This window comes from Nerophis lumbriciformis, linkage group LG08, assembly GCF_033978685.3.
Source record: "Nerophis lumbriciformis linkage group LG08, RoL_Nlum_v2.1, whole genome shotgun sequence".
In the NCBI taxonomy this organism is placed as follows: Eukaryota; Metazoa; Chordata; class Actinopteri; order Syngnathiformes; family Syngnathidae; genus Nerophis; species Nerophis lumbriciformis.
Window position 1 is genome coordinate 12,230,937 of NC_084555.2, and position 27,365 is coordinate 12,258,301.

Sequence of the window (27,365 nt, forward strand, 5' to 3'; positions counted from 1 at the left end):
ACAAATTAATCATACGTTTGAATTAAATTCGACACATTATAGAAGTTATCTAGGGTATTCAATTGATCATTCTAGAATCAGCGACGTTATTGTTTTATTTTTTTTACTAACGGTGTTTAACGTCCTCTATAGGAAGTTAGTGGTACTGTACGCGCCCTCCCCTTTCACTCACCCGGAAGTAGATTGTTTTTTCCGGGCAGTACGTGTGAAAGGTAAGTAGACATGACACGAGGAAAGCATGGAAACAAGAGTTGTATTACAGCGAAAACCGTCTCCAAGGGTTGCTTTTGTGTATATTGTATTATAAAGCAGCCGACACAATGTATCCAGCGTTGTTAGAAAACGTTAAAGGCCTACTGAAATGCGATTTTCCTATTTAAACGGGGATAGCAGGTCCATTCTATGTGTCATACTTGATCATTTCGCGATATTGCCATATTTTTGCTGAAAGGGTTTAGTAAAGAACATCGACGATAAAGTTCGCAACTTTTGGTCGCTGATAAAAAAAGCCTTGCCTCTACCGGAAGTAGCAGACGATATGCGCGTGACGTCACAGGTTGTGGAGCTCCTCACATCTGCACATTGTTTACAATCATGGCCACCAGCAGCGAGAGCGATTTGGACCGAGTAAGCGACGATTTCCCCATTAATTTGAGCCAGGATGAAAGATTCGTGGATGAGGAAAGTGAGAGTGAAGGACTAGAGGGCAGTGGGAGCGATTCAGATAGGGAAGATGCTGTGAGAGGCGGGTGGGACCTGATATTCAGCTGGGAATGACTAAAACAGTAAATAAACACAAGACTATTAGCCACAACACAACCAGGCTTATATTTAATATGCCACAAATTAATCCCGCATAACAAAAACCTCCCCCCTCCCGTCCATATAACCCGCCAATACAACTCAAACACCTGCACAACACACTCAATCCCACAGCCCAAAGTACCGTTCACCTCCCCAAATGTTCATACAGCACATATATTTCCCCTAAGTCCCCAAAGTTACGTACGTGACATGCACATAGCGGCACGCACGTACAGGCAAGCAATCAAATGTTTGGAAGCCGCAGCTGCATGCTACTCACGGTACCGCGTCTGCGCATCCAACTCAAAGTCCTCCTGGTAAGAGTCTCTGTTGTCCCAGTTCTCCACAGGCCAATGGTAAAGCTTGACTGTCATCTTTCGGGAATGTAAACAATGAAACACCGGCTGTGTTTGGGTTGCTGCAGCCGCCCGCAATACACCGCTTCCCACCTACAGCTTTCTTCTTTGCTGTCTCCATTGTTCATTGAACAAATTGCAAAAGATTCACCAACACAGATGTCCAGAATACTGTGGAATTTTTCGATGAAAACAAACGACTTAATAGCTGGCCACCATGCTGTCCCAAAATGTCCTCTACAATCCGTGACGTCACGTGCCGGCGTCATCATACCGAGACGTTTTCAGCAGGATATTTCGCGCGAAATTTAAAATTGCACTTTAGTAAGCTAAACCGGCCATATTGGCATGTGTTGCAATGTTAAGATTTCATCATTGATATATAAACTATCAGACTGCGTGGTCGGTAGTAGTGGGTTTTAGTAGGCCTTTAAGGAAGACCATGAATTTTACCATGAATTGATTAACGTGGACCCCGACTTAAAACAAGTTGAAAAACGTATTCGGGTGTTACCATTTAGTGGTCAATTGTACGGAATATGTACTGTACTGTGCAATCTACTAATACAAATCTCAATCAATCAACGTGGATTGAATTACAGCCACTATAAATAACCCTCATGTTATCTTACAATCACAGCTGCTCATCATTACATCCCACCAGTCTACCATGGGGAAGTCCAAACAGACCAGAAACCACAACAATGGCAGGAAGAAGAACGTCGCAAAGACGTGGAAGACCAAGCGCAGGACCAAAGACCTGGACCAGATCCATTCAGACATGAAACCAGATACTGCAGCCAAACTTCTCAAGCAGGAAGTGGACTTCGATGTGACAGGATGTGCCCAGCACTACTGTTTACACTGCGCGTGAGTGTACTACATCCAGCACGTGTCCATGCACTAAATTAGTCCGATTTCTCAAATAGTTTGGTTCCAAGTGAGCCTCCTACAGTCCATGGAAACACCTTAATCCGATCGTGTTCGTATTTTTTTTTAAAGTCGGACTAACACACCTGGATTATGCGATTGGAAACCAGTGTCGTGCATGCGCCAGTCTCAAAGCGCGGGATACAACCATACTTGCCAACCCTCCCGATTTTCCCGGGAGACTCCCGAATTTCAGTGCCCCTCCCGAAAATCTCCCGGGGGCAACCATTCTCCCGCATTTCTCCAGATTTCCACCCGAACAACAATATTGGGTGCGTGCCTTAAAGGCACTGCCTTTAGCGTCCTTTCTCACCTGAAACCTTCACCCCTTAACAGCCGCATGCTGTCCAGGCGTCCGCTTTTCCTCCATATAAACAGCGTGCCGGCCCAGTCACATAACAATGTAGCGTTGGACGGGTTTAACAATGGTCTTTACTCGAAGATGTCAAGAAATGCTGACACTTTGTATGATCTTTTAACTGGTTTAATGATAATGTTAATTTCAAACACACACACACACACACAAGTGAATGCAAATCATACTAGGTCAACAGCCATAAAGCTCACACTGACGGTGGCCGTATAAACAACTTTAACACTGTTACTAATATGCGCCACACTGTGAACCCACACCAAACAAGAATGACAAACACATTTCGGGAGAACATCCGCACCGTAACACAACATAAACACAACAGCACAAATACCCAGAACCCCTTGCAGCACTAACTCTTCCGGGACACTACAATAACATCTACGGCTTTTGGAGCTCAGTGCACAACTGCACACACAACAAGAAGGAGACGAAGCAGAAGAACGAAGAAGAGACATGGCGACGATGAGTAAGAAGAAGAAATACGCTTGCAAGTTCCAAAATGATTGGAAAAAAAGAATTTCATTTCATCCAGGACAGCTCGAAGGGGAAGGGGTATGCTGCATGCACCTCAACCCCGCCACCGCAATCACGCCCACCCCAATCACACCCCCCCATCTCCCGAATTCGCAGGTCTCAAGGTTGGCAAGTATGGATATAACCCGCAAGCAGATACCATCCAATAAAAACCGTAACAATTGTAATGAAAACAAGAGATTTATTTAAAAAGGTAGCTAAGGAAATGTTGAAGGCCGGCTTAATTCGCACTCCCGAATAAAATATGAAAGAGAATGAAGCACGTATTATAAATTAGAAGGAAAATAATAAAGCGTGGCAGCATGGTGGAACAGGGGTTAGTGCATGTGCCTCACAATACGAAGATCCTGGGTTCATTTCCTGGGCTCGGGGTCTTTCTGTGTGGAGTTTGCTTGTTTTCCCCGTGACTGCGTGGATTCCCTCCGGGTACTCCGGCTTCCTCCCACCTCCAAAGACATGCACCTGGGGATAGGCTGATTGGCAACACTAAATTGGCCCTAGTGTGTGAATGTGAGTGTGAATGTTGTCTGTCTATCTGTGTTGGCCCTGTGATGAGGTGGCGACTTGTCCAAGGGTGTACCTCGCCTTCCGCCCGATTGTAGCTGAGATAGGCTCCAGCACCCCCGCGCCACCCCGAAAGGGACAAGCGGTAGATAATGTCAAGCGTACACGAACCTCTTCACGCAGCATTTCCAAAATGATTAACAATAACTCTGTAATCCACACAACTGGCAAAATAGTCCAGAAAAATAGCAAACAAGGTCATCTGGAACAGTATCAGTTAGAGCAAAGACAATTATTTTCCTTCGAATTTAAAACCCCTTCCATCAATCTACAGAGCCTTTGCTGCCTAATGAATGAACTCGGAGACATTCAAAAGTTTTGTTTACACGATTCTCGGTCTAAAAATTCCTTAGAAAAAACGCTCTGCCGTCGGTCTTTCTTTAATCCGGACCTGCATCAGCTCTGATACATTTTTAGTAGTAGCGCAATCTAAGATTATTTCTCGATGCTGTTTGCCATTTAAATCAGCATAGCCATTAGAGAGGTAATGTATTTTTAAACTTTGTAAATATCACAGCGGACATCACAATAGAGCAAGGCTGTTAACTTGTCAGAAGCCACAGACGCCTAGTGAAAATAAATAAATTAACCACGCTAAAAGGAAATAAGCGCCCCCCTGGTGTATGGGAGGCATACTGCGTATGACCAATAGTCGCAATAGAGGGAGTGCATCAACACTTGGACTTCACACATATACGTGTGGAAAATACCAAAAACAGAACTATTTGACAAATTAGACTAATTTAGTGCATGGAAACGTAGTGAGTGATACAGCTTGTGGACTGAATTTATTTACTTAACTGAAGAGAGTGTGCTATGTCTATTATACTTAGTAAAAACACCATACTACAATGTGAAGTGAAGTATATTTATATAGCGTAGTGACTCAAAGCGCCCTATATAGTGAAACCAATTATCTAAGTTACATTTAAACCAGTGTGGGTGGTAATGGGAGCAGATGGGTGGTAATGGGAGCAGGTGGGTGAAGTGTCTTGTCTAAGGACACAACGGCAGTGACTAGGATGGCGGAAACGGGGATCGAACCTGGAACTCTCAAGTAGCTGGCCGGCCGCTCTATCAACCGAGTCACGTTGCCCTTATACCACGAGAAAAACGTTATAGCACTAAATGAAACCTCAATGTCGATTAATCGTGCAGCCCTAGTGTAAATATATTTTATTGTATAGTTCACCAAGCTCTAACAGCTGTCTGTCCAACGTCTTGCTATATTTTTGTTTCCACATTGCAAACAGGTGCACTTTTTTTTGGAGAATTTGTCACATTTTGTTTTTTTCTCAACGATTCATACAACAGCACTATCTCAAACTCCACCTTAAACATAGTCTTTACAGATGTCATGTCTGCGCCACAGGCATTGGGCATTGTGGTAGAGAAGTCTGAAGAATCACAGGCAGATTATCGCCATCTAGTGGAAGACATAAGGTGGCGTCTATTTGTATTGACCCAAATATAAGACGACCCCACTTTGTCAAGAACTTGTTTATGAGTAGACAAAATTAATCTTTTTCCCTCGCCACATTGCGCTTCAAAGTTTGCGGCTTTACTATATCACAAATTTATTTTTCCAATTTTGAAACCATATATTTTGCCTAAATGATGCATTTTTAAGTATAAAAATGACAAAATGATCATAAAATATTAATAGAACAGTCTTATTGGTCACTAGATGAGACCAAACCAATCAGAGCACGCTGTTCAGTATCATGGCCACTGATTGGCTCAGCCTCAGACAACTTTACTATATTGGACTAAACAAGTGTAAAGGTGACTCTGTCTGTGTTATTTAATGTTTAGAGGGCTCTATTAAGTTTAAAAAACTTATTTATCAGGCCGTAAACAGGTTTTTTAGGCTTTAGCTATGGAAATATTTGATTTAAAATAATTACTTTGCGGAAATTCATTTAAAAGCGGAACCAATTAACAGCAATAAATGAGGGATTACAGTATGTTGAAAACTGGTTGACTTCAATTAGATAATTTTTTCTGAGATCAACAGTTATATTAAAATTAGCTATCTTAAAATAACTCCTTGGGAGTAGGACTATGTGTGGCCTGGATGTAAAGTGGGTGACAATAAGAAAAGCTCTGGCTTGTTGGGGGGTATGTGGTATGTTTTATGCCACCTTTTCGTTCGAATGTAGAAATTGTCTCGATTGATTATAAACTTAATTTTTTGTATTGGAAAAAAAAGTCTTCCATTTGGGTCAGTATGGTATTTACCTAAATAGACGACGTAGCCAGTAATTAATCTGGAAATGGCAGAATGTTGGCTGACATGTCTCATTTTGCAGGAGATACTTTGTGGATTTGAAATCTTTGAAAGACCATTTCAAGACTAAAGTCCACAAAAACCGGTAAGATGGCAGTTTTGTGTGCATTCAAATAATGACAATAATGTACCTGGACTTTAATATCTTTCTTCAACCAGGTTGAAAAAGCTGAGGGAAGAACCCTACACCCAGGAAGAGGCAGAAAGGGCAGCAGGGATGGGCTCTTACATCCCTCACAAAAAAGTGGAGGTGAAGACACAGGATGTGGAAGAAGACATGAGCTGAAACCCACGTGAACTGACACAAAGAAATAGTATAGTACTCCATTCGTCACAGTGTCGTAAGTGCTGCAGAATGTTTTCGTGGCACTATCATATACTTTTGTAGCCAGCTGGCTGTCCTCAGAATTAACAACATGCTGTATTATACTAGATCATATGTATCTCAGGGCATTCAATCGATTGCAACTGGACTATTTGGTTTGTCTTATAAGACGTTTCCCCTCTCATCTCTATGAATTTATGCTCATAGATTTAGATTGGTCAGATCTAGTCTCGATCTGACCAATCTAAGTCTGATGAAGCCTACTCTGATGAGATGCGAAACGTCTTCCAAGACAAACCAAACAGTCCAATGGTGATCGATTGAATGCCCTGAGATAACAACGACCTGGCTGAATGATAACATTCATAGATATGCCTAGATCATATGTAGTGTTGCATATCTAAATATCAGGAACACTGTGAAAGTACAATAAACTCTGATTGCTTTTACGTGCCTGTAACTAATAAATCCTGATAAGCTTTTAATATGCAGACGTGTTTTTTTCGCACCACTGCAATAGAGCGGTGGTGTGTGGGTGCCCTGATCTGTGTGGCTGCTGTGGCGGAGATGTTTTCAATCAATCAGTCAAGTTTATTTATATAGCCCTAAATCACAAGTGTCTCAAAGGGCTGCACAAGCCACAACGACATCCTCGGCTGAGATCCCACATTTTTATTTAATTAATGCATACACGTTAAATGTGCACATTTCAATGTTAAAGTTAAAGTACCGGTACCAATGATTGTCACACACACACTAGGTGTGGTGAAATGTGTCCTCTGCATTTGACCCATCCCTTGTTCACCCCCTGGGAGGTGAGGGGAGCAGTGGGCAGCAGCGGTGCCGCGACCGGAAATAATTTTTGGTGATTTTGATGTGCATAGAAAAAGTAATTTATGTTAAGGCAAACAGAACATTGATTTCAACACGTTTCCCTAATTTACAGATTTAATCTATACATTATGGTTCATCCTATTAATCAAAGTAAACGATAGATTACTCAATTAAAATAATCGATAACTGTTGTACAACCCTCGCAAAAATGACTAATGATCTACTGCTAACGATGGATTCTGATGCGTCATCTTTGTTGCTGTTTCTTGATCTTAGCGCTGCTTTCGATACCGTCGATCATAATATTTTATTAGAGCGTATCAAAACACGTATTGGTATGTCAGACTTAGCCTTGTCGTGGTTTAACTCTTATCTTACTGACAGGATGCAGTGCGTCTCCTATAATATTGTGACCTCGGACTATGTTAAGGTAACGTGCGGAGTTCCTCAGGGTTCGGTTCTTGGCCCTGCACTCTTTAGTATTTACATGCTGCCGCTAGGTGACGTCATACGCAAATACGGTGTTAGCTTTCACTGTTATGCTGATGACACCCAACTCTACATGCCCCTAAAGCTGACCAACACGCCGGATTGTAGTCAGCTGGAGGCGTGTTTGAATGAAATCAAACAATGGATGTCCGCTAACTTCTTGCAACTCAACGCCAAGAAAACGGAAATGCTGATTATCGGTCCTGCTAAACACCGACATTTATTTAATAATACCACCTTAACATTTGACAACCAAACAATTACACAAGGCGAATCAGTAAAGAATCTGGGTATTATCTTCGACCCAACTCTCGTTTGAGTCACACATTAAGAGTGTTACTAAAACGGCCTTATTTCATCTCCGTAATATCGCTAAAATTCGCTGTATTTTATCCACTAGCGACGCTCAGATCATTATTCATGCGTTCGTTACGTCTCGTCTCGACTACTGTAACGTATTATTTTCGGGTCTCCCTATGTCTAGCATTAAAAAATTACAGTTGGTACAAAATGCGGCTGCTAGACTTTTGACAAGAACAAGAAAGTTTGATCATATTACGCCTATACTGGCTCACCTGCACTGGCTTCCTGTGCACTTAAGATGTGACTTTAAGGTTTTACTACTTACGTATAAAATACTACACGGTCTAGCTCCAGCCTATCTTGCCGATTGTATTGTACCATGTGTCCCGGCAAGAAATCTGCGTTCAAAGAATTCCGGCTTATTAGTGATTCCCAGAGCCCAAAAAAAGTCTGCGAGCTATAGAGCGTTTTCTATTCGGGCTCCAGTACTATGGAATGCCCTCCCGGTAATAGTTAGAGATGCTACCTCAGTAGAAGCATTTAAGTCTCATCTTAAAACTCATTTGTATACTCTAGCCTTTAAATAGACCCCCCTTTTAGACCAGTTGATCTGCCGTTTCTTTTCTTTTCTCCTCTGCTCCCCTCTCCCCGCTCACCTGTGCATCGGTTGGGGACGTCTGCGCTGCTGACCCGTCTCCGCTCGGGATGGTTTCCTGCTGGCCCCACTATAGACTGGACTCTTACTATTATGTTGGATCCACTATGGACTGGACTCTCACAATATTATGTCAGACCCACTCGACATCCATTGCATTCGGTCTCCCCTAGAGGAGGGGTGGGGGGGTGGGGGTACCCACATATGCGGTCCTCTCCAAGGTTTCTCACAGTCATTCACATCAACGTCCCACTGGGGTGAGTTTTTCCTTGCCCTTATGTGGGCTCTGTACCGAGGATGTCGTTGTGGCTTGTGCAGCCCTTTGAGACACTTGTGATTTAGGGCTATATAAATAAACATTGATTGATTGAATGGTACTGCCATACAGTAGTACAGTACATTGAAAGTTGAACATATTAACGTTTCTTTCCAGAGGGCAAAAGATTGCAAACCATTGAATCTAATAGCCCATCTGGCTAGCTAACTATCATTGTAGTTATTCCGCAGATTTTCCTGGAAAGAAACCAAAACTAATCACCGAAATACACTCCTCATCGAACATAAACGGAAAAACAGATCTTTTTTTTTTTTTTAATGAAAAGGCTTTGCTAACACTTCCGGTTACTATTGTCAAAATAAAACAACGTGTACGCGTTGCATCGCTGTAGCGGATGCACACATGGAGTTTTACTTTGAAACCGTACACATCTACTTTCTGGGTTCACTCGCTCACTTGACATGTTCATCGAAACTTCCCGTAGATGCGCCGCTAATTTGCTTGCGGTCGCCTGGGAAGTGGGAACGGAACACCCGGAAAAGGACGCTCTTCTCCGGCGTCTAAGACAGCACAACAGCCGGTAGTTAGCACGCACTTGAACAGCCTAACCTCGACGTTAGACAAAGAATGTGCTAGCTTTTTTTTTTTTTGGAAGAATATGTCTCTGTGTAAATAGAGGCGACGCGGAGGTCGAGGATGGCGGCAGACGTGGACAAAACGATCCGCAACGAGGTGCGCTATGATGGGCAAAACAGACTGCAGCGTCGGTGCTCTGGATCCTGGAGGTCCACACGGATGTGTACTCTGCTCCTGGTTCTTGCAGTACCCCTTCTGGCTTGGGGGATCAAGTATTATCAAGATGCACAGCTCCTGAAGCGACATGTAAGCGGAAATGTTTTATTTTTATTTTTTTTACTGATAAACTTAACTACAGTAATTTGTGCTTAATGCAAAGTAAACACTGCGCATTTAAACACCTTTACCTATATTAGTGAGACTAGACCCAGAAAAAAGGCAGCACATCTGCTTCTTTTCCAGCTCCTTGTGGGTTTACAAGCAGCCAGGGTGTGCCTTCAGTAATTCCAGCTGTTAAAACTCAGTTGTTTGGCATTTAGTGGGTCTCTGTATTTGTCCACCACTACCAATTGTGTAGCTGGGAATCAGCAGCTGACTGGATGGAACACATGCATGGAATCCGTGGCCTCCAGCTGGATCTTCGCCACTGTTCCACTATTGTGCAAAAAGTGTGCTGTTTTGTCTACAGAAAGTAGACAAAAGCTTGTCTCGTGGTTTTGTCTTCCCCGTTAGGAGGAGAGCGTTCGAACTCTGGGTCCTGAGGGGCTTTTTCTTTTCTCCTCCTTGGACGCCAACCATGATCTCTATCTCAGCCCAGAGGAGTTTAAACCAATTGTGGAGAAACTTACAGGTAAATCTAGATGAACTCCCAATGTTTCACCTTTCAATGATAAATGATAGCACCCTACTCCTTTTCCACAGGGATTATTCCTCCAGGCGACATTGAGGAGGACGTGATTGAAGACCCCAATGGAGAGATGTTAACCTTAGAGGCTCAGATGAAGCCTCTGCTTTTGGACTCTATGACAAAAAGCAAGGATGGCTTCCTCGGGGTAAGATCACCGAATGGGACAGTTAACATAATCTAATAAAATACTTGTACTGATTTGACCCTGTACCCCATTTACGACCATGTTTCATTCAAAATCGTAGTATGTGGACATGTTTCTTCATGCCCTGCACTTAACACACTGCAGTAAACATCGATAGCAACAATGAAAAGAACCTCGTATGATTCCATTTAATTAGAATTAAAATATTGAGATTGATACAGAGATGGCAAAACATTTCTTATTGTATGAGTGTAAGTCTTGACTTGGTAAACATGATTTTATTGTATTACTGTATATTTTACTTCATTTGCTATTTAGTGAGGGTTTTTTCCCCGCAACCTAGAACAAGAAAAACATAAGCGTGAATTTTTTAAAATTAAATTCACTATAAAAACATGTAAAATTAACTTTTTCTTGACTATATCAGAACATTTATTTTTAATGTAATTTATTTTATATATTTTAAGATAAGACATGTTTTTTTTTATTGCGTCATTCATTTGTATTATTTTATTAGATTCATTCCATTTAGTTAATATAAAACATATTGAGATGGCTACAGAGATGACGGATTTCTTAGTTGTATTTGTGTAAATCTTGACTTGGTAAAGATGAATTTACGGTAATGTATTACTCTATATTTTGCTTTATTTGCTAGTTAGTGAATAGTTTTTTGTTTCGAGAATCGACAATGAGAAGAACAATAAGTGTTAAATAATTATAACAAAATATATATAATATTTACAATAAAACAACACAGTAACACAAGTGGAAGATACAATTAAGTGCCACTACGTAAACTAAACAGCAGCTTTCATGTAGAAGCTTGAATAATTTTAATAGTGCCATTCTGCTGGTTGCTGTGCAGCCATGTCTTTATCTTTAGCACAATGAACAGTGTAGTAGATGCTGTGATTACCTCGCAAAGTTTGTGGCTAAGTTGGGACTGGAAGTCTTTAATATCAGTATCTTTGTCTTGCCAGTTGGTAGCTTTTATTTATATATATATATATACCAGAGGTGGGTAGTAACGCGCTACATTTACTCCGTTACATCTACTTGAGTAACGTTTGGGATAAATTGTACTTCTAAGAGTAGTTTTAATGCAACATACTTTTACTTTTACTTAAGTACATTTATAGAGAAGGAACGCTACTTTTACTCCGCTACTTTTACTCCGCTACTTTTACTCCGCTACTTTTACTCCGCTACTTTTACTCCGCTACTTTTATCTACATTCAGCTCGCTACTCGCTACTAATTTTTATCGATCTGTTAATGCACGCTTTGTTTGTTTTGGTCTGTCAGACAGACCTTCAAAGTGCCTGCCTTACTGGTGACGTTTCACTTCGTTCCACCAATCAGATGCAGTCACTGGTGACGTTGGACCAATCAAACAGAGCCAGGTGGTCACATGACCTGACTTAAACAAGTTGAAAAACTTATGGGGGTGTTACCATTTAGTGGTCAATTGTACGGAATGTGTACTGTACTGTGCAATCTACTAATAAAAGTTCCAATCAATCAATCAAAAGTGTGAAGGAAAAAAGATACTTTTTCATTCCAACCATACATCCCGTCAAAAGCCTAAAAACTGACCGCACATGAGGACGTTCCTGTCTTCACAATAAAAGTGCCGCTCCATCGCGCCTGCGCTTTCAAAATAAGAGTCTCCGAAAGCCAGCGCAAACAAGCTAGCAAGCTACGGAGTTTGACGCCAATATATTTCTTGTAAAGTGTATAAAAACGAATATGGAAGCTGGACAACTAAGATGCCAAAAACTCACCACTTTCATGTGGTATTAGACAGAAAGGAGGAACTTTTCTTCTCCTCCATTTGAAAACGTGGACGTTATCATCACGACTGTCTGATTACCGTACAATTAATGCAAGTCATCAGAATCAGGTAATACACCAACTTATATTCTTGTCTTCATGAAAGAAAGGAATCTATATGTTAAACATGCATGTATATTCATTAAAACACCTTTAACATGTAAACAAAAACAGCAAAATAAATACAAATAAATTATATACTGTATATATCAATGTATATGTATGTATATATCAATGTGTATGTATGTATATATATATATATATATATATATATATATATACAGTATATATATATATATATATATATATATATATATATATATATATATATATATATATATATATATATGATATGAGTGTGTATGTTACTCATCAGTTACTCAGTACTTGAGTAGTTTTTTCACAACATACTTTTTACTTTTACTCAAGTAAATATTTGGGTGACTACTCCTTACTTTTACTTGAGTAATAAATCTCTAAAGTAACAGTACTCTTACTTGAGTACAATTTCTGGCTACTCTACCCACCTCTGATATATACAGGTAAAAGCCAGTAAATTAGAATATTTTGAAAAACTTGATTTATTTCAGTAATTGCATTCAAAAGGTGTAACTTGTACATTATATTTATTCATTGCACACAGACTGATGCATTCAAATGTTTATTTCATTTAATTTTGATGATTTGAAGTGGCAACAAATGAAAATCCAAAATTCCGTGTGTCACAAAATTAGAATATTACTTAAGGCTAATACAAAAAAGGGATTTTTAGAAATGTTGGCCAACTGAAAAGTATGAAAATGAAAAATATGAGCATGTACAATACTCAATACTTGGTTGGAGCTCCTTTTGCCTCAATTACTGCGTTAATGCGGCGTGGCATGGAGTCGATGAGTTTCTGGCACTGCTCAGGTGTTATGAGAGCCCAGGTTGCTCTGATAGTGGCCTTCAACTCTTCTGCGTTTTTGGGTCTGGCATTGTGCATCTTCCTTTTCACAATACCCCACAGATTTTCTATGGGGCTAAGGTCAGGGGAGTTGGCGGGCCAATTTAGAACAGAAATACCATGGTCCGTAAACCAGGCACGGGTAGATTTTGCGCTGTGTGCAGGCGCCAAGTCCTGTTGGAACTTGAAATCTCCATCTCTATAGAGCAGGTCAGCAGCAGGAAGCATGAAGTGCTCTAAAACTTGCTGGTAGACGGCTGCGTTGACCCTGGATCTCAGGAAACAGAGTGGACCGACACCAGCAGATGACATGGCACCCCAAACCATCACTGATGGTGGAAACTTTACACTAGACTTCAGGCAACGTGGATCCTGTGCCTCTCCTGTCTTCCTCCAGACTCTGGGACCTCGATTTCCAAAGGAAATGCAAAATTTGCTTTCGTCAGAAAACATGACTTTGGACCACTCAGCAGCAGTCCAGCTGGTGTCGGTCCACTCTGTTTCCTGAGATCCAGGGTCAACGCAGCCGTCTACCAGCAAGTTTTAGAGCACTTCATGCTTCCTGCTGCTGACCTGCTCTATGGAGATGGAGATTTCAAGTTCCAACAGGACTTGGCGCCTGCACACAGCGCAAAATCTACCCGTGCCTGGTTTACGGACCATGGTATTTCTGTTCTAAATTGGCCCGCCAACTCCCCTGACCTTAGCCCCATAGAAAATCTGTGGGGTATTGTGAAAAGGAAGATGCAGAAGAGTTGAAGGCCACTATCAGAGCAACCTGGGCTCTCATAACACCTGAGCAGTGCCAGAAACTCATCGACTCCATGCCACGCCGCATTAACGCAGTAATTGAGGCAAAAGGAGCTCCAACCAAGTATTGAGTACGGTATTGTACATGCTCATATTTTTCATTTTCATACTTTTCAGTTGGCCAACATTTCTAAAAATCCCTTTTTTGTATTAGCCTTAAGTAATATTCTAATTTTGTGACACACGGAATTTTGGATTTTCATTTGTTGCCACTTCAAATCATCAAAATTAAATGAAATAAACATTTGAATGCATCAGTCTGTGTGCAATGAATAAATATAATGTACAAGTTACACCTTTTGAATGCAATTACTGAAATAAATCAAGTTTTTCAAAATATTCTAATTTACTGGCTTTTACCTGTGTATATATATATAGAAAATTGATGGATGGATATATATGTATGTATTAGAGATGTGCGGATAGGCAAATATTTCATCCGCAACCGCATCAGAAAGTCGTCAACCATCCGCCATCCACCCGATGTAACGTTTGATCAGAACTGCACCCGCCCGCCATCCGCCTGCACCCGCCCGTTATATCTAGTATAGACGATGCAAGGCATTAGTGAGGCACCTGCCAACTACTCCGGTTTTCCCGTAATTCGTACGGTTTTCATCAACCTATTCCGGGTTACGGTTGCAGTGATAAAAAATACGGTTTTTCATTAATAAAAAAAAAAAAAGGGTGAAAACTACGCGAATTGCACCTTGTGCAGACAAGATTTTTCGATCGGACACGGAGGAATTAGCGATGTAAAAGACCACTTTGGGACAAAAAAACACAAGTCTAATGCCGTTGCTAGCGATACAAGTGGAAAACTTTCAACGTTTTTCGTCGCCCAAACAGATTCTTTGGATGTGATAAATGCCGAAGTTTTATTTACGGAGGCAATAATTGAGCATGGACTTCCAATCGCACTGGCTGATCACATGGGACAGTTAAATGTTTGTAATGCAACCTTTAAAAATCATTACGCGGAGATCGCGGTCCCAAAAATAAACTTTTCTTGCATGATAATGTCCAGAAAAATTCGCTTTTAATTACTATAGAGTCCTTTTAACGAATGAGTTTGATGGTTTATCACAAACCTTAAATGAAAGAAGTCCTTTGTTCTCCTGCACCGCATGCGCTTTGGCCTTGCTTCGTGTTTGGTGCGCAATCCTGTCGGCTGTATTTCACAGCACGACATACTGTTAAAAGTGTTTATACTATTTATGCTTTCAAGTCCAAGTTGAACAAATCATGTTAAATGTTGACAGCATAACTACCAAAATACAGAAGTATGTCCTTAATATTTTTGCAGTGCTATTTCTGTTGAAAAGTTCAAATGATTACATTAGAGATGTGATGTGCAACTTTTCAAGTGTCTGATGGCTTCAATTAATTTTCATTAATTTTTCATATTTTGAATTCTTTTGAAAGGCTTACAAAAAAACTACATTTGAATTGTAATTCCATGCTATTGACAGGACTATTAATTTTAATGAAGTTAGCTTACCATGTTTACAGTATGATAATTGTGATAGAAATGTGAATTTTAGGCACAGAATATTTTTTACAATTGAACAAGGCAGTAGATTATACAAGCTTGGACAGAAAGTTAATGACACCAATTTTTTTTTTAATGGAATTGTTTAGTACTGTTTTACCATTTGTTTACTGTAAAAAGTGTTTATACTGTTTATACTTTCAATTAACAAATTGAAGTCTTGTGAAAGGTTGACAGGATAACTGGCATTGACTGTCAAAATAATTTCAAACTATTGAAGTTAGCTTACAGAATAAACATGTCAATCAACCCATATGATTTTTGCTGTAATATTTTTGTTTTGAAAAGTCACTGTGACTGATAGAAAAGTGATGGTTTTAGCAACATTTTAACCTGTCTGAATGCTAATAATCATTTTGCGTCGGGGGGCGAAGCCCTGAACCCTTCACCAGGACTTTGTCCTGGACCTACCGGGGCCTGCGGCCCTTGAACCCTGGCTACTAGGTTTTTCTGATTTCAAAAGTTGGCAGGTATGGTGAGGTTATAAAGCTTTTGCCTGTTAAAGAAAGGAGACTGATCCAATGCAGCACAGACTTTCGCGTGCCACGCTGTCACGACCCAGACGCACACCAGTGCGCAATCATATGGGAGCCGCGCTGAGCGCACCTCCAAGCGCGTCTCGCTGCCGGCGACGGCCGGGTATGGGCCCGACGCTCCAGCGCCATCCATTTTCAGGGCTAGTTGATTCGGCAGGTGGGTTGTTACACACTCCTTAGCGGGTTCCGACTTCCATGGCCACCGTCCTGCTCTCTATATCAACCAGGGTGAGCCCCACCCCTTTCGTGAGCGCACTGCGCGCGGAGTGACCCCTGTTACGCGCCCCCGGCAACAGGGGTGGCGGGCAGGTAAGCTGCGCGGGCGGAGCGCGCGGAGTGACCCCTGTTACGAGCCCCCGGCCACGGGGGTGGCGGGCAGGTAAGCTGCTTACCTGCTGCGCGTGACGCCGGCCGCGGCGAAGGCGGACGAGGCAGGGTGTCGGTGCGGTGGGCGCGGTAGTGACCCTGGACGTGCGTCGGGCCCTTCTCGCGGATCGCCTCAGCTACGGCTCCAGGTGGGGCCCTCTCGGGGGAAGGGGCCTCGGTCCCGGACCCCGGCGAGGCGTCCCTTCTCCGCTCCGTAAAAGTGTCCATCTCTTTTCTTTTTTTTTCTTCTGTTGTGGCATATGCAGCAGGTGCCTGCTCGTTTTTCGTATGTGGGTAACAACATTTAACTATGTATATATATATTTCCGAATTGGTTTAACTGCCACCCTCCTGAATCTATTTAAAATCTAATTTTTTTTTATTTCAATCGCCCGACCCGATCCGACCCGACCCGCGGATAAAATCTAATTTTTTTTAATTTCATCCGCCCGATCCGCGGATAATCCGCGGACTCCGCGGTTGTGCCCGCAAACCGCGCATCTCTAATATATATATATGTGTATATATATATATATATGTATGTATATATATATATATATATATATATATATATATATGTATATATATATATATATGTATATGTATATATATATATATATATACACACACACACACACACCTATGTGTGTGTGTGTTCTCAATGAAGTTTGAAGGTTCGCTGACATAGTGTGTGTTGTCTTATAGGTTTCTCACAGCTGCCTGAGTGGTCTGCGCTCATGGAAGAGTCCAACCGTCCCTTATTCATCCTTCTTCGCCAGCCAGTTCAGGGTCTTTCTCCCCCCTAAAGGCAAGATGGAGGTTGGAGACACGTGGTGGGTGATCCCCAGTGAGCTTAACATCTTTACTGGGTACTTGCCCAACAATCGCTACCACCCTCCCACACCAAAGGGCAAAGAGGTATTAAAGAAAAAGAAAAAAAAAAAGGTAGAAGGAATGTTTTACATTGTTTTCTTCTCCTACTGCAGGTTCTCATCCACTCGCTGCTGAGTATGTTTCACCCTCGACCATTCATCAAGTCTCGCTTTGCACCTCAGGGCACTGTTGCATGCATACGTGCCAGCAACGACTTTTATTATGACATTGTATTCAGGTGAGGAGACATACCATTTAACATACACATTTGACCTTTGAACCTGTGCATCTCTGAATATTTATAGGATTCACGCAGAGTTCCAGCTCAATGACGTGCCAAACTTTCCCTTTTGGTTCACGCCGGGCCAATTTACCGGCAACGTCGTGATCGCTAAGGACGCTTCTCACGTGCGAAATTTCCACCTTTACGTCCCGAGTGACAGGTAAAACCTCACTGTTGTGCTGAGTGACGTACAGTGTCGTTCAAAAGTTTGGACACAACTTGTCATTTAATAACATTATAAAGTGTTTGTTCACTTTTGACTCGTCCTGTAACAGGCTGAGTGACATATAGTTCCACAAGGTCTCCGCAGGCTATTAAAAAGTCATAAATACAACCTTTTGGTTATTAAAGCCCTAAATAGTCCAGAATGTCTGGAATTTTCCAAAGAGAGGTACAAAATTTGAAATGAGTCCGAGCAAGTGAAATGTCTTCATCCATTTTCATGTATTTTTAACCACAATTTTATTAGTTGTAAGTTGTAGCATAAAGAAGCCAAATGTAAATAACTGCTAACTGGAAACCTCTTAATATGGCTTCCAAAGGAACCCTTAATGCCCAGTCAGGTGCCTGATGCAAAAATTGGCATGCAAATCTTGTAAGTCACAGGTTGCGTTTTTTTTAGTAGTTGCTTATTTGAGCTTGCTTTTCTGTCCATGAAGTAGGTAATTTTCCTGCTTTTTCTAACCCCGTTTCCTGGTTTTCGCACCTCCCCAGTTGACTCGATACAGCCCCAAACACTTTCACGCGTGTTGCACATCTCGTCAGAGCAGTGGTGTTCTTCGCTGTTCCTCTCAAAAAGCTGTTTAAAAGACCGACTCATTATATTACGTACTTTTTAAAAGTAAACTGGTGGTAACTCGTTTCTATCATGGAAACAATTAGAGTAGTTAGATTGGATCCGAATATTGATTGGCAACACTAAATTGGCCCTACTGTGTGAATGTGAGTGTGAATGTTGTCTGTCTATCTGTGTTGGCCCTGCGATGAAGTGGCGACTTGTCCAGGGTGTACCCCGCCTTCCGCCCGAATGCAGCTGAGATGGGCTCCAGCGACCCCAAAAAGGGACAAGCGGTAGAAAATGGATGGATGGATGGATTTTAAATTTACACAAATTATTTGGAAATACCCTGTGTAAACATTATGATTTATTTGGCTTATGTTTTCATCGTAAGCATTCCTAGTGTAATGTCATATTGTAGGGTTGTAACGGTATTGTAGATACCGCGGTATTTCGGTTTCAAAGTCTTCACAAATACTGTGACACCTGACAGTACCAAACAAAAACTTGGTGTGTAGTTTTTTCTTGGCACTTTAGCGTTTGCCAGGTCTTAAAACAAACTACATCTCCTAGAATCATTTGCGCAACGCGGGAACGGCAAGGTGGGGGCGTGGAAAACTGTAAGCAGGAAGTGAAGTGTGCTCGCTGTAGATGAGAGGAATTGTTGTTTTCGGACATTTGATCAACATCTGTTCAGAACTTTTTGAGTTATGTTGCTAACAAAGAAACAAGCAAACCCTGGTGAAAACAACCTCTTTGGTGGCGGTAAGAAAGTCTGCCTTCTCCAAAGCAAAGTGCACCACTTTCTTCTGGAGCGTTTCCAAGGCAACAAAGCCAGCCGGTCACGTCACAGTACGTGAAGGGAAATCACCCAAAAAACTGTACATCGCGGAAAATACGAGTACACTGAAAAACTACTTTATGAATCCTCCATCCATCCATCCAATTTTTCACCCCTTTTCTCTCCCGGGATCTCAGTGGGGCGGGGACGACAAGTTGCCATCTTATAAACTGTCCCAGAAAAGATATTTGAAGCCAATGAAGTCAAACATCAGTTATTGAGGTATTTACATTATTAAAAGTTCAATTGTTAGTTAACTTTCCTGAGAAACAGCATTTTTCAGACTGATATAAACATGTCCACTGTGGAGGACACTGATTCTCAGAAAGTAAAAGTCGAAAGACACTAAAGTGAACATTATTGTTTTACACCGGATGTTTACATTGTCACTTTAAGGACATCAACTGTAATTAAAAAAAAATAAAAATTGCTTGAAACAGTGGGTGTTCCTGCACTATTATATTCACTTAAAAATTCATGTTTGTAGTAATGAATATGATTAGGACATTTTAGCATTACATTTGTGTTCAATTACAGTAAGTGTGTTTATCCTAAACATTCCTGCCACTTCATTTTACACACTGGCATTTTTAAGTCTTTATTTTTTGGACATATACCACAATAATATCGCACTGTGGCCTTAATGCCGTGGTAATATCGTACCGTGAGATTTTGATAACATTACATCCCTATCATATCGTCATACGTTGACATTGTTTTAATAAACCCTGCTGTTCCCCAAATGTGTGCATTCATAGTAAGTTAAACCTATTAGATAAAACAGTTTTAAGTTGTCATAGTTTGTCTTTTTTTTGCCAAGATTAATTTTCCATTTAGAAGTCTTAAGTCTTTTAATTTGATCTTAACCCTTGTGCAACCTTAAGATTGACTACACATGCTTACTCTTAGGATCCAGTTAACTCATTTATGCTCATCAAAGATCTTGAGAATTGCGCTTATGGTTTTCTGGCACTATCTGGTGTTTATCGGGCGCAATTTACACCAAAGCAATATTTTCTTGTTTTTTAATCGGAAAGAGCGAGATTCATCCGGTTTTCATGGAAAAAGCATAATATTTCACCATGACTACAGTCAGTTGAAAAATAGCAGTTATAATAGGAGTCATTGTGGCCGAAAGTTTTTTCAGAGAAAGTGTGTGTGCTTTATTCTTATCCTGGTAGAACAACATTATAATTACATTTTAAAAAACTTGCTGAAAACCCCTCTGAAAAAATTCTGACTACTAACCTTCAAACTGTGCAATCATGTAACATAAGGAACTCATGTAATGCCCGTTTGGTCCCTTAGGGTGCACAAAGGTTACCAAATGTGTAAGTATCCTGTGGTGCCAGTCAAAAGTTTGATCTTGCATTCATATTGAATATGCGAAAGTGTCTCAACGCTTTTGACTGGTACTCTGTCAGTGTTTTTCAACCACTGTGCCGCGGCACACTAGTGTGCTGTGAGATACCGTCTGGTGTGCCCTGGGAGATTATATAATTTCACCTATTTGGGTTAAAAATATTTTTTGCAAACCAGTACATATAATCTGCAAATTATGTGTTGTTAAATGTCGGTGCTGTGTAGAGCTCGGCAGAGTAACCGTGTAATACTCTTCCATATCAGTAGGTTGCAGCCGGTAGCTAATTGCTTTGTAGATGTCGGAAACAGCGGGAGGCAGCGTGCAGGTAAAAAGGTGTCTAATGCTTAAACCAAAAATAAACAAAAGCTGAGTGCCCCTAAGAAAAGGTATCGAAGCTTAGGGAAAACTATGCAGAACTAAACTAAAACTGAACTGGCTACAAAGTCAACAAAAACAGAATGCTGGACGACAGCAAAGACTTACTGTGAAGCAAAGACAATGTACATCCGAACATGACATTACAATCAACAATGTCCACACAAAGAAGGATAAAAAGCAACTGAAATATTCTTGATTGCTAAAACAAAGTAAGATGTGGGAAATATTGTTCAAAGGAAGATATGAAACTGCTACAGGAAAATACTAAAAAAAGAGAAAAAGCCACCAAAATAGGAGCGCAAGACAAGAACTAAAACACTACACACAGGAAAATAGCAAATAAGGCAAAATAAGTCAGGGTGTGATGTGACCGGTCGTGACAGTACACCTACTTTGAGACAATGCATGCTTGGTTATTGTTTAAAGTCATATCCAACAATTGCCACAACGACTTTTTACTGTCAACCGAGTTTCGTTTTTTTAATGATTTCTGCTGGTGGTGTGCCTCCGCATTTTTTTAACGCAAAAAATGTGCTTTGGCTCAAAAAAGGTTGAAAAACACTGCTCTATGTGATACCGCAACAGTTTTAGTGGAACTTGTATTGTTTTCGTCACAGGTCTCTAAATGTGGACATGGAGTGGCTGTACGGTGCCAGTGAGAGCAGCAACATGGAGGTGGACATTGGGTACCTACCGCAGGTAGAGTTGCAAACAAGCCTTTTACTTTTTTAACATCACATTTAGTTTAATTTCTCACTTTGTCTTGTGTTTTACAGCTGGAGCTGCAGTCCTCTGGCCCATCCACCCCCTCCGTCATCGTGGACGAGGAGGGTAACGTCATCGACAGCCGAGGCGGCGACACCGAACCTATCCAGTTTGTTTTTGAGGACATTAACTGGACAACAGAGATCAATCGTCAAGAAACCACCCGCCGCCTGGAGGTCACCCTTTACCCCTTCAAGAAGGTAAGTATGATTACAAATGAGTTCCATTTAAAATGCTACAAGCTGAGACAGCTTTCCACTGTGTCCAAAGGTGTCCTACTTGCCTTTTTCTGAGGCCTTCCAGCGAGCCGAGGCAGAGAAAAAGCTAGTGCATTCCATTCTGCTTTGGGGAGCATTAGATGACCAGTCCTGCTGAGGTGACATAATTGAATGAAATTCATTTGAATGCTTGTTGTAACTCTCTCAAACTAAACTTACCGTAATTTCCGGACTATAAGCTACAACTTTTTTCCCACGTTTGATTGAACCCAGCAGTGTATACATTGCTGGGGCTAATTCATGGATTTTTTCCCCCCGAGCTTCATGCTGTTAATACATTTAGCCTGTCACATCAGAACAATAAAATTGCAAAACGGGTCACGTTGGACCAATGAAATTGTTCAAGCAAACGCACTTAAGCCAGCCATTAAACGCGTTATGGACTCACCATCATCATGACATTTCCACAAGGAAAATGAATGTCTCGGATGACAAACGGCATTAAATCATTCACAAAAACTGGCTGAGTGCGCAGAGCAACTTTTGCGCAAGTCTGCCAGTGGATCCTGACAGCGTGGCACGGTGTCAAGCAACAGCTTTTGGAAAGGCTGGCCAGCTTCGTGTTTCAGAAGACTGCAAAACCTCAGAGGCGAATTTTACTCAATACGAAAGTGACAGCAAGGCTGAGAACATAAAGCAATTTTGAGTCAAAGAAGACTACTTCAATGGTTTCAGCGCACAGAAGGAAGATGAAGCTAGTGCTAAGTGACTTTTCTGGTTAGTAAATATTTTATGTTTCAAAGGGTACACCTGTGGAATATATATGTGCAAAATAAAATCTATCCCAAAAAATTAAGTGGTTGCGGCTTATATTTACGGGCGCTGTGCGGTCTGGAAATTACAGTAAATGTCTTGTCTTTATTCAACTCTGAATCTGATAATACACATATTAAACACAATATGTGAACCATTTTAGTTCAACCCTGGAACAGATTTCTTTCCTTTCTTTACAATCTTTTTCTTGAAAAAAAATTGCAGGTTCCGGGCGAACTCTCCGGGAGACTGTTCTGGAAAGTTCGCCCGTGCTGGCTCTGCTCAACCAGAGCTTTGTGAGCAGCTGGTCTCTGGTCAGAGAGCTGGAGAACATGCAGGTGAAAAAACACGCAGAAGATCCCAGATGGTTTAATAGTCATGTCATTTTTAATTATTTTTTGTTTTTATAAATGTATTTTATTTTTTATTTACTTTTTTATTTCATTAAAATAGAAGTAAAAGTGTTGTCTTTGTAATATTGAAATGTAATGTGTGTGTTGCTCCAATCCAGGATGATGAGCATAGCCCCACACTGAGTGAAAGGGCTCGCTTGCACCTTGAGAAGTACACGTTCCCTGTGGAGATGATGGTCGCACTGCCGAATGGAACAATAGTAAGTAGTCCCCTCCAGTGCATCTGGAAAGTATTCACAGCGCTTCTCTTTCTACACATTTTGTTGTGTTAGAGCCTTATTCCAAAATGAAATACATTCACTTGTTGTCCTCACAAAGTAGTACCAAAAAAAGTACAAAACATAAAATGTCTCTTTTTCAACTTTAAATATGGTAATACATTTATTGACCTACTCAAAATGTATAAATGTACATGAGCAATATGATTTGACTGAGTGACTGGATGGGATTTTTTTTTATTTTTTTAAGTATATTGGTTTATTTCGGGCAGCTTGATTACATTTTTTGTGCAAGGGTCTTAAGCCAAAGATGGCTTATTTCGGTAACAGGAGTGAGTTTTTAAGCATGGAATTAGTAAATGTCGAAATACATTCAACAATCGCCCTAAATTAGGTCTTTCGAGCATAATAATAGCTAAATGAACTATAAATATCAATACCACAGTAGTAATTGTCACAAGATGAGACCAAACCAATCAGTGTTCAGTATTGTGGCTAAGCCTCAGTCAGCATTACGACAGTTGGTTTGGAAATTATTCAGAACTCTTTAAATGTTTCACTTGGTTTCATTGCAGCTTTTTGCTAAAATCCAAAAATCTTGTCTTTGCAGTCTATTCAATTGACTATAAGTTGAAAAGGATTTGCAAATCATTGTATTCTGTTTTTATTTACGATTTAAACAACGTGCCAACTTCACTGGTTTGGGGTTTTGTACATGTGATTTTTGAGTCTTTTATTTTTAATAAATTAGCAAAAAATACTGCATTTCATTTTTTTTTCTCTCAAGATGGGGGGTGGAGTGTACATTAATGAGAAATAAAATTAACTTTTTTGATTTTAGCAAATGGCTGCAATGAAACAGAGTGATACATTTTAAGGGGTCTGAATACTCTACTTACCCACAGTATATTGGATTAAACAAGTGTAAATGTGACTCAAGGGTGTGATTTCATGTTTCATTATGTTTAAAAATGTATTTAAATGGTCAAGTTTTTTTTAATCTCATTTTGAAAATAATTGATTTGTAAATTATTCTTACTTTAGGGAAATTCATTTATTGCATGTCTAAAACCTATAAATCAGTGACGTGCGGTGAGGTTGCTGGCTGGAGAGGCACTGACTTCATCACAGTCAGATTTACAAACATATGAACCCTAAAGAGTATCTTATTCACCATTTGATTCGCAGCAGTTAACGGGTGATGTTTAAAAGCTCATACCAGCATTCTTCCCTGCTTGGCACTCAGCATCAAGGGTTGGAATTGGGGGTTAAATCACCAAACATTATTCCCGGGTGCGGCGCCGCTGCTGCACACTGCTCCCCTCACATCCCAGGGGGTGAATAAGGGGATGGGTCAAATGCAGAGGACAAATTTCACCACACCTAGTGTGTGTGTGACAATCATTGGTACTTTAAGTTAATTTTAACTTTACACATACAAACTGTAGCACACAAAAAAGCACATTTAATTAAAAAAAACGTTATTATGGTCTTACCTTTACTTATAAGTGCGGGAACAGTTGTGTTCGTGTTGGAGGAGTTGTGAATGAATGAAATATGACATCCGTGCTGCAGTCTGCATGTGTACCTAATGTTGTGTCCGTGCAGTCGTTCACGGCTCCTCCGGCGCGAGCATTGTTGTTTTTGCACTTTTTGGCTTCTTGTTAAGTGACTTTTTTTGGGTGGATTTGGTCTTGCAGGTGGAGGGTTTGGGTGTGGGCTTTGGTTGGTGTGGCGCTCCCGTCGGGGGGTGCAGTCTGCGACGGGGTGCATTAACCGGCACCAGGAGGCGAGATTACTGCGAGCCTCACACAGTGCGTCTTCGCAGCAGTTTTATGATTGCTCAGCACAAGAAATACGTTACACACATACAGTTGTTGACAAAATACACTGTACATTATATACCTCAGCTAACTAAACTATGGAAATGTATAATATAATTCATATAGCAATACGGTCTCACTGCACAGCAGACCAGCAGTTAGCCGAGTCCGCAATCCATGTTGAGGCACAACGCAGTGACGTGCCTCAACTGGCTGCTGTTCACCGCACCGTCTCTTCTCAGTATTTGAACGGCAAATGTGAAAATTCAGCGATTTTGAATAAAAATAATCTAAAACTGGTTAAGTTAAATGGAAAATAACTTTATAGTATAATCACTGGATACATATAACAATTTAATTTTTTTTTTTTCTTTTTTTTTCTTTCCATGATGGCAGGTGAGGCGGGGCCTCCAGTGACCGCACGTCACCGCTATAAATAGTGATAAATTAGGGCTTTCTGTCTCGCCACATGGAATTTACGCTATAGCATGTTGACACCAAGCACATTAGTGATTACACAAAATAATTTACTTATTCCGATGCTTTTTTGTTTTGTTTTAGGTCCATCACATTAATGCTAATTTCTTCCTGGACCAGACGGCCATGAAGCCTGAACAGGAGGGGGAGGGAAACACTTTCAGCTTCTCTGGAGGGTTTGAAGATCCCTCCACCTCCACTTACATCAGCTTCCTGAAGGAGGGACTGGAGAGGGCCAAGCAGTATCTGGCAGAGTAGAGTGTGCGTGTGTACGTGCAGTCACTCCTGTGATAATTGAACTGAGTAGAATCCTCCAAAATGTAAGTGGTGACGCATTGAACGCTGCTATTATCATAAAAGCACACAAACGGGGAGCGTTGACCTTTTGCGCACCATGTTTGCTAATGTGTCACCCAGTGGCGGCGTAGCCTCCCTCCTAGGCGTTTCTCAGCCGTTTGTGACGGTTCTGCCTGAAAGCTCTTCCTCGGGCCGGGCAGGGCCTGATGATTGCCGCTGACGAGGCGTCCTGGAGGAAATGTCTAAGTCCAGCCTCTGGGGGACAGAAGCAGCAGGAAATGTCTTTTTAATCAGTTGGCGGCACACAAAGTTAAACATCGACCACGAATCGAGTTAATTAGAGGAAATTCACTACGCCAAAGAATACTTCCTACAATTTGTAACTCATTTTGACTGCAGAGTGCAACAAGTTGCCTGCTTCAAGAAGCAAACATGTAGCTGTTAATTACACCGAAGTTATTGCTCTTTTTCTCCCGGTCACAAAAAAATGCAATCTATGACTGCTTTAAATTGGATTATTTGACACGAAACACTGTGATTCTGTATTTTTTCGTTGTACAGGACACAATAAATCCGTTTTTTTACACGCCAATAACCTGTGAAGTAACACTGTTTAGTGCACGGGTCGGCAACCCAAAATGTTGAAAGAGCCATATTGGACCAAAAATACAAAAACAAATCTGTCTGGAGCCGCAAAAAATTAAAAGCCATATTACATACAGATAGTGTGTCATGAGATATAAATTGAATTAAGAAGACTTAAAGGAAACTAAATGACCTCAAATATAGCTACAAATGAGGCATAATGATGCAATATGTACATATAGCTAGCCTAAATAGCATGTTAGCATCGATTAGCTTGCAGTCATGCAGTGACCAAATATGTCTGATTAGCACTCCACACAGTCAATAACATCAACAAAACTCACCATTCATGCACAACGTTAAAAGTTTGGTGGACAAAATGAGACAGAAAAAGGATAAAACACGTCCTAGAAAGTCGGAGAAAGTTATACATGTAAACAAACTACGGTGAGTTCAAGGACCTCCAAAATTAGTAGGACAAAACGGCGCTCGCCAAATACTCGAATCAGTGAAGCATGTTTAATACAATCAGTGTGCTTTGTAACAATTAGGGTGGCTTGTGTCATGTTTGTCCTCCTACAGAAACCATATTAAAACAAAAAATATAAATCCCCCCCCTCATCTTTTTCCATTTTTCATACATTTTTTAAAAAGCTCCAGAGAGCCACTAGAGCCGCGGGTTGCCGACCCCTGGTTTAGTGTAATCATATCACACAGAGCAAACATTAAGTTTAGCTGAGAAATCAAAAAATATATATTTTTGTGCTTGTAGTCATTTTGGAGAAATATTTTCTCTTTAAAATGCAGAATGTGTATATTTAGGAGTTAAT

The 27,365-nt window shown here is 40.8% G+C and overlaps 2 protein-coding genes across 5 annotated transcripts; both read left to right on the forward strand.

The window, feature by feature from the left end:
• Positions 1–25: 25 nt before the first annotated feature.
• znf593 (zinc finger protein 593) lies at positions 26–6,664 on the forward strand. Its single transcript, XM_061968291.2, has 4 exons — positions 26–212; positions 1,801–2,030; positions 5,877–5,939; positions 6,014–6,664. Exons 2-4 carry the CDS (start codon positions 1,831–1,833, stop codon positions 6,138–6,140), a joined length of 390 nt encoding a protein of 129 aa, XP_061824275.1. The 5' UTR covers positions 26–212; positions 1,801–1,830; the 3' UTR covers positions 6,141–6,664.
• Positions 6,665–9,174: 2,510 nt separating this feature from the next.
• selenon (selenoprotein N) lies at positions 9,175–27,294 on the forward strand. Of its 4 annotated transcripts, none has more exons than XM_061968296.2 (13): positions 9,175–9,317; positions 9,414–9,619; positions 10,046–10,163; positions 10,235–10,365; positions 17,116–17,328; positions 17,397–17,521; positions 17,589–17,726; positions 21,544–21,625; positions 21,703–21,891; positions 21,962–22,067; positions 22,948–23,060; positions 23,234–23,335; positions 25,738–27,294. In XM_061968296.2, the coding sequence occupies exons 2-13, from the start codon at positions 9,434–9,436 to the stop codon at positions 25,909–25,911; spliced, it is 1,677 nt and encodes a 558-aa protein (XP_061824280.2). In that variant the 5' UTR covers positions 9,175–9,317; positions 9,414–9,433; the 3' UTR covers positions 25,912–27,294. The 4 variants fall into 4 exon arrangements, 3 of the variants coding, with proteins under 3 accessions (XP_061824280.2, XP_061824281.2, XP_061824279.2); XM_061968297.2 differs by having other exon boundaries at positions 9,195–9,317; positions 9,393–9,619; XR_009815999.2 differs by having other exon boundaries at positions 9,199–9,619; positions 25,738–25,973; positions 26,071–27,294.
• The last annotated feature ends 71 nt before the right edge of the window (positions 27,295–27,365 follow it).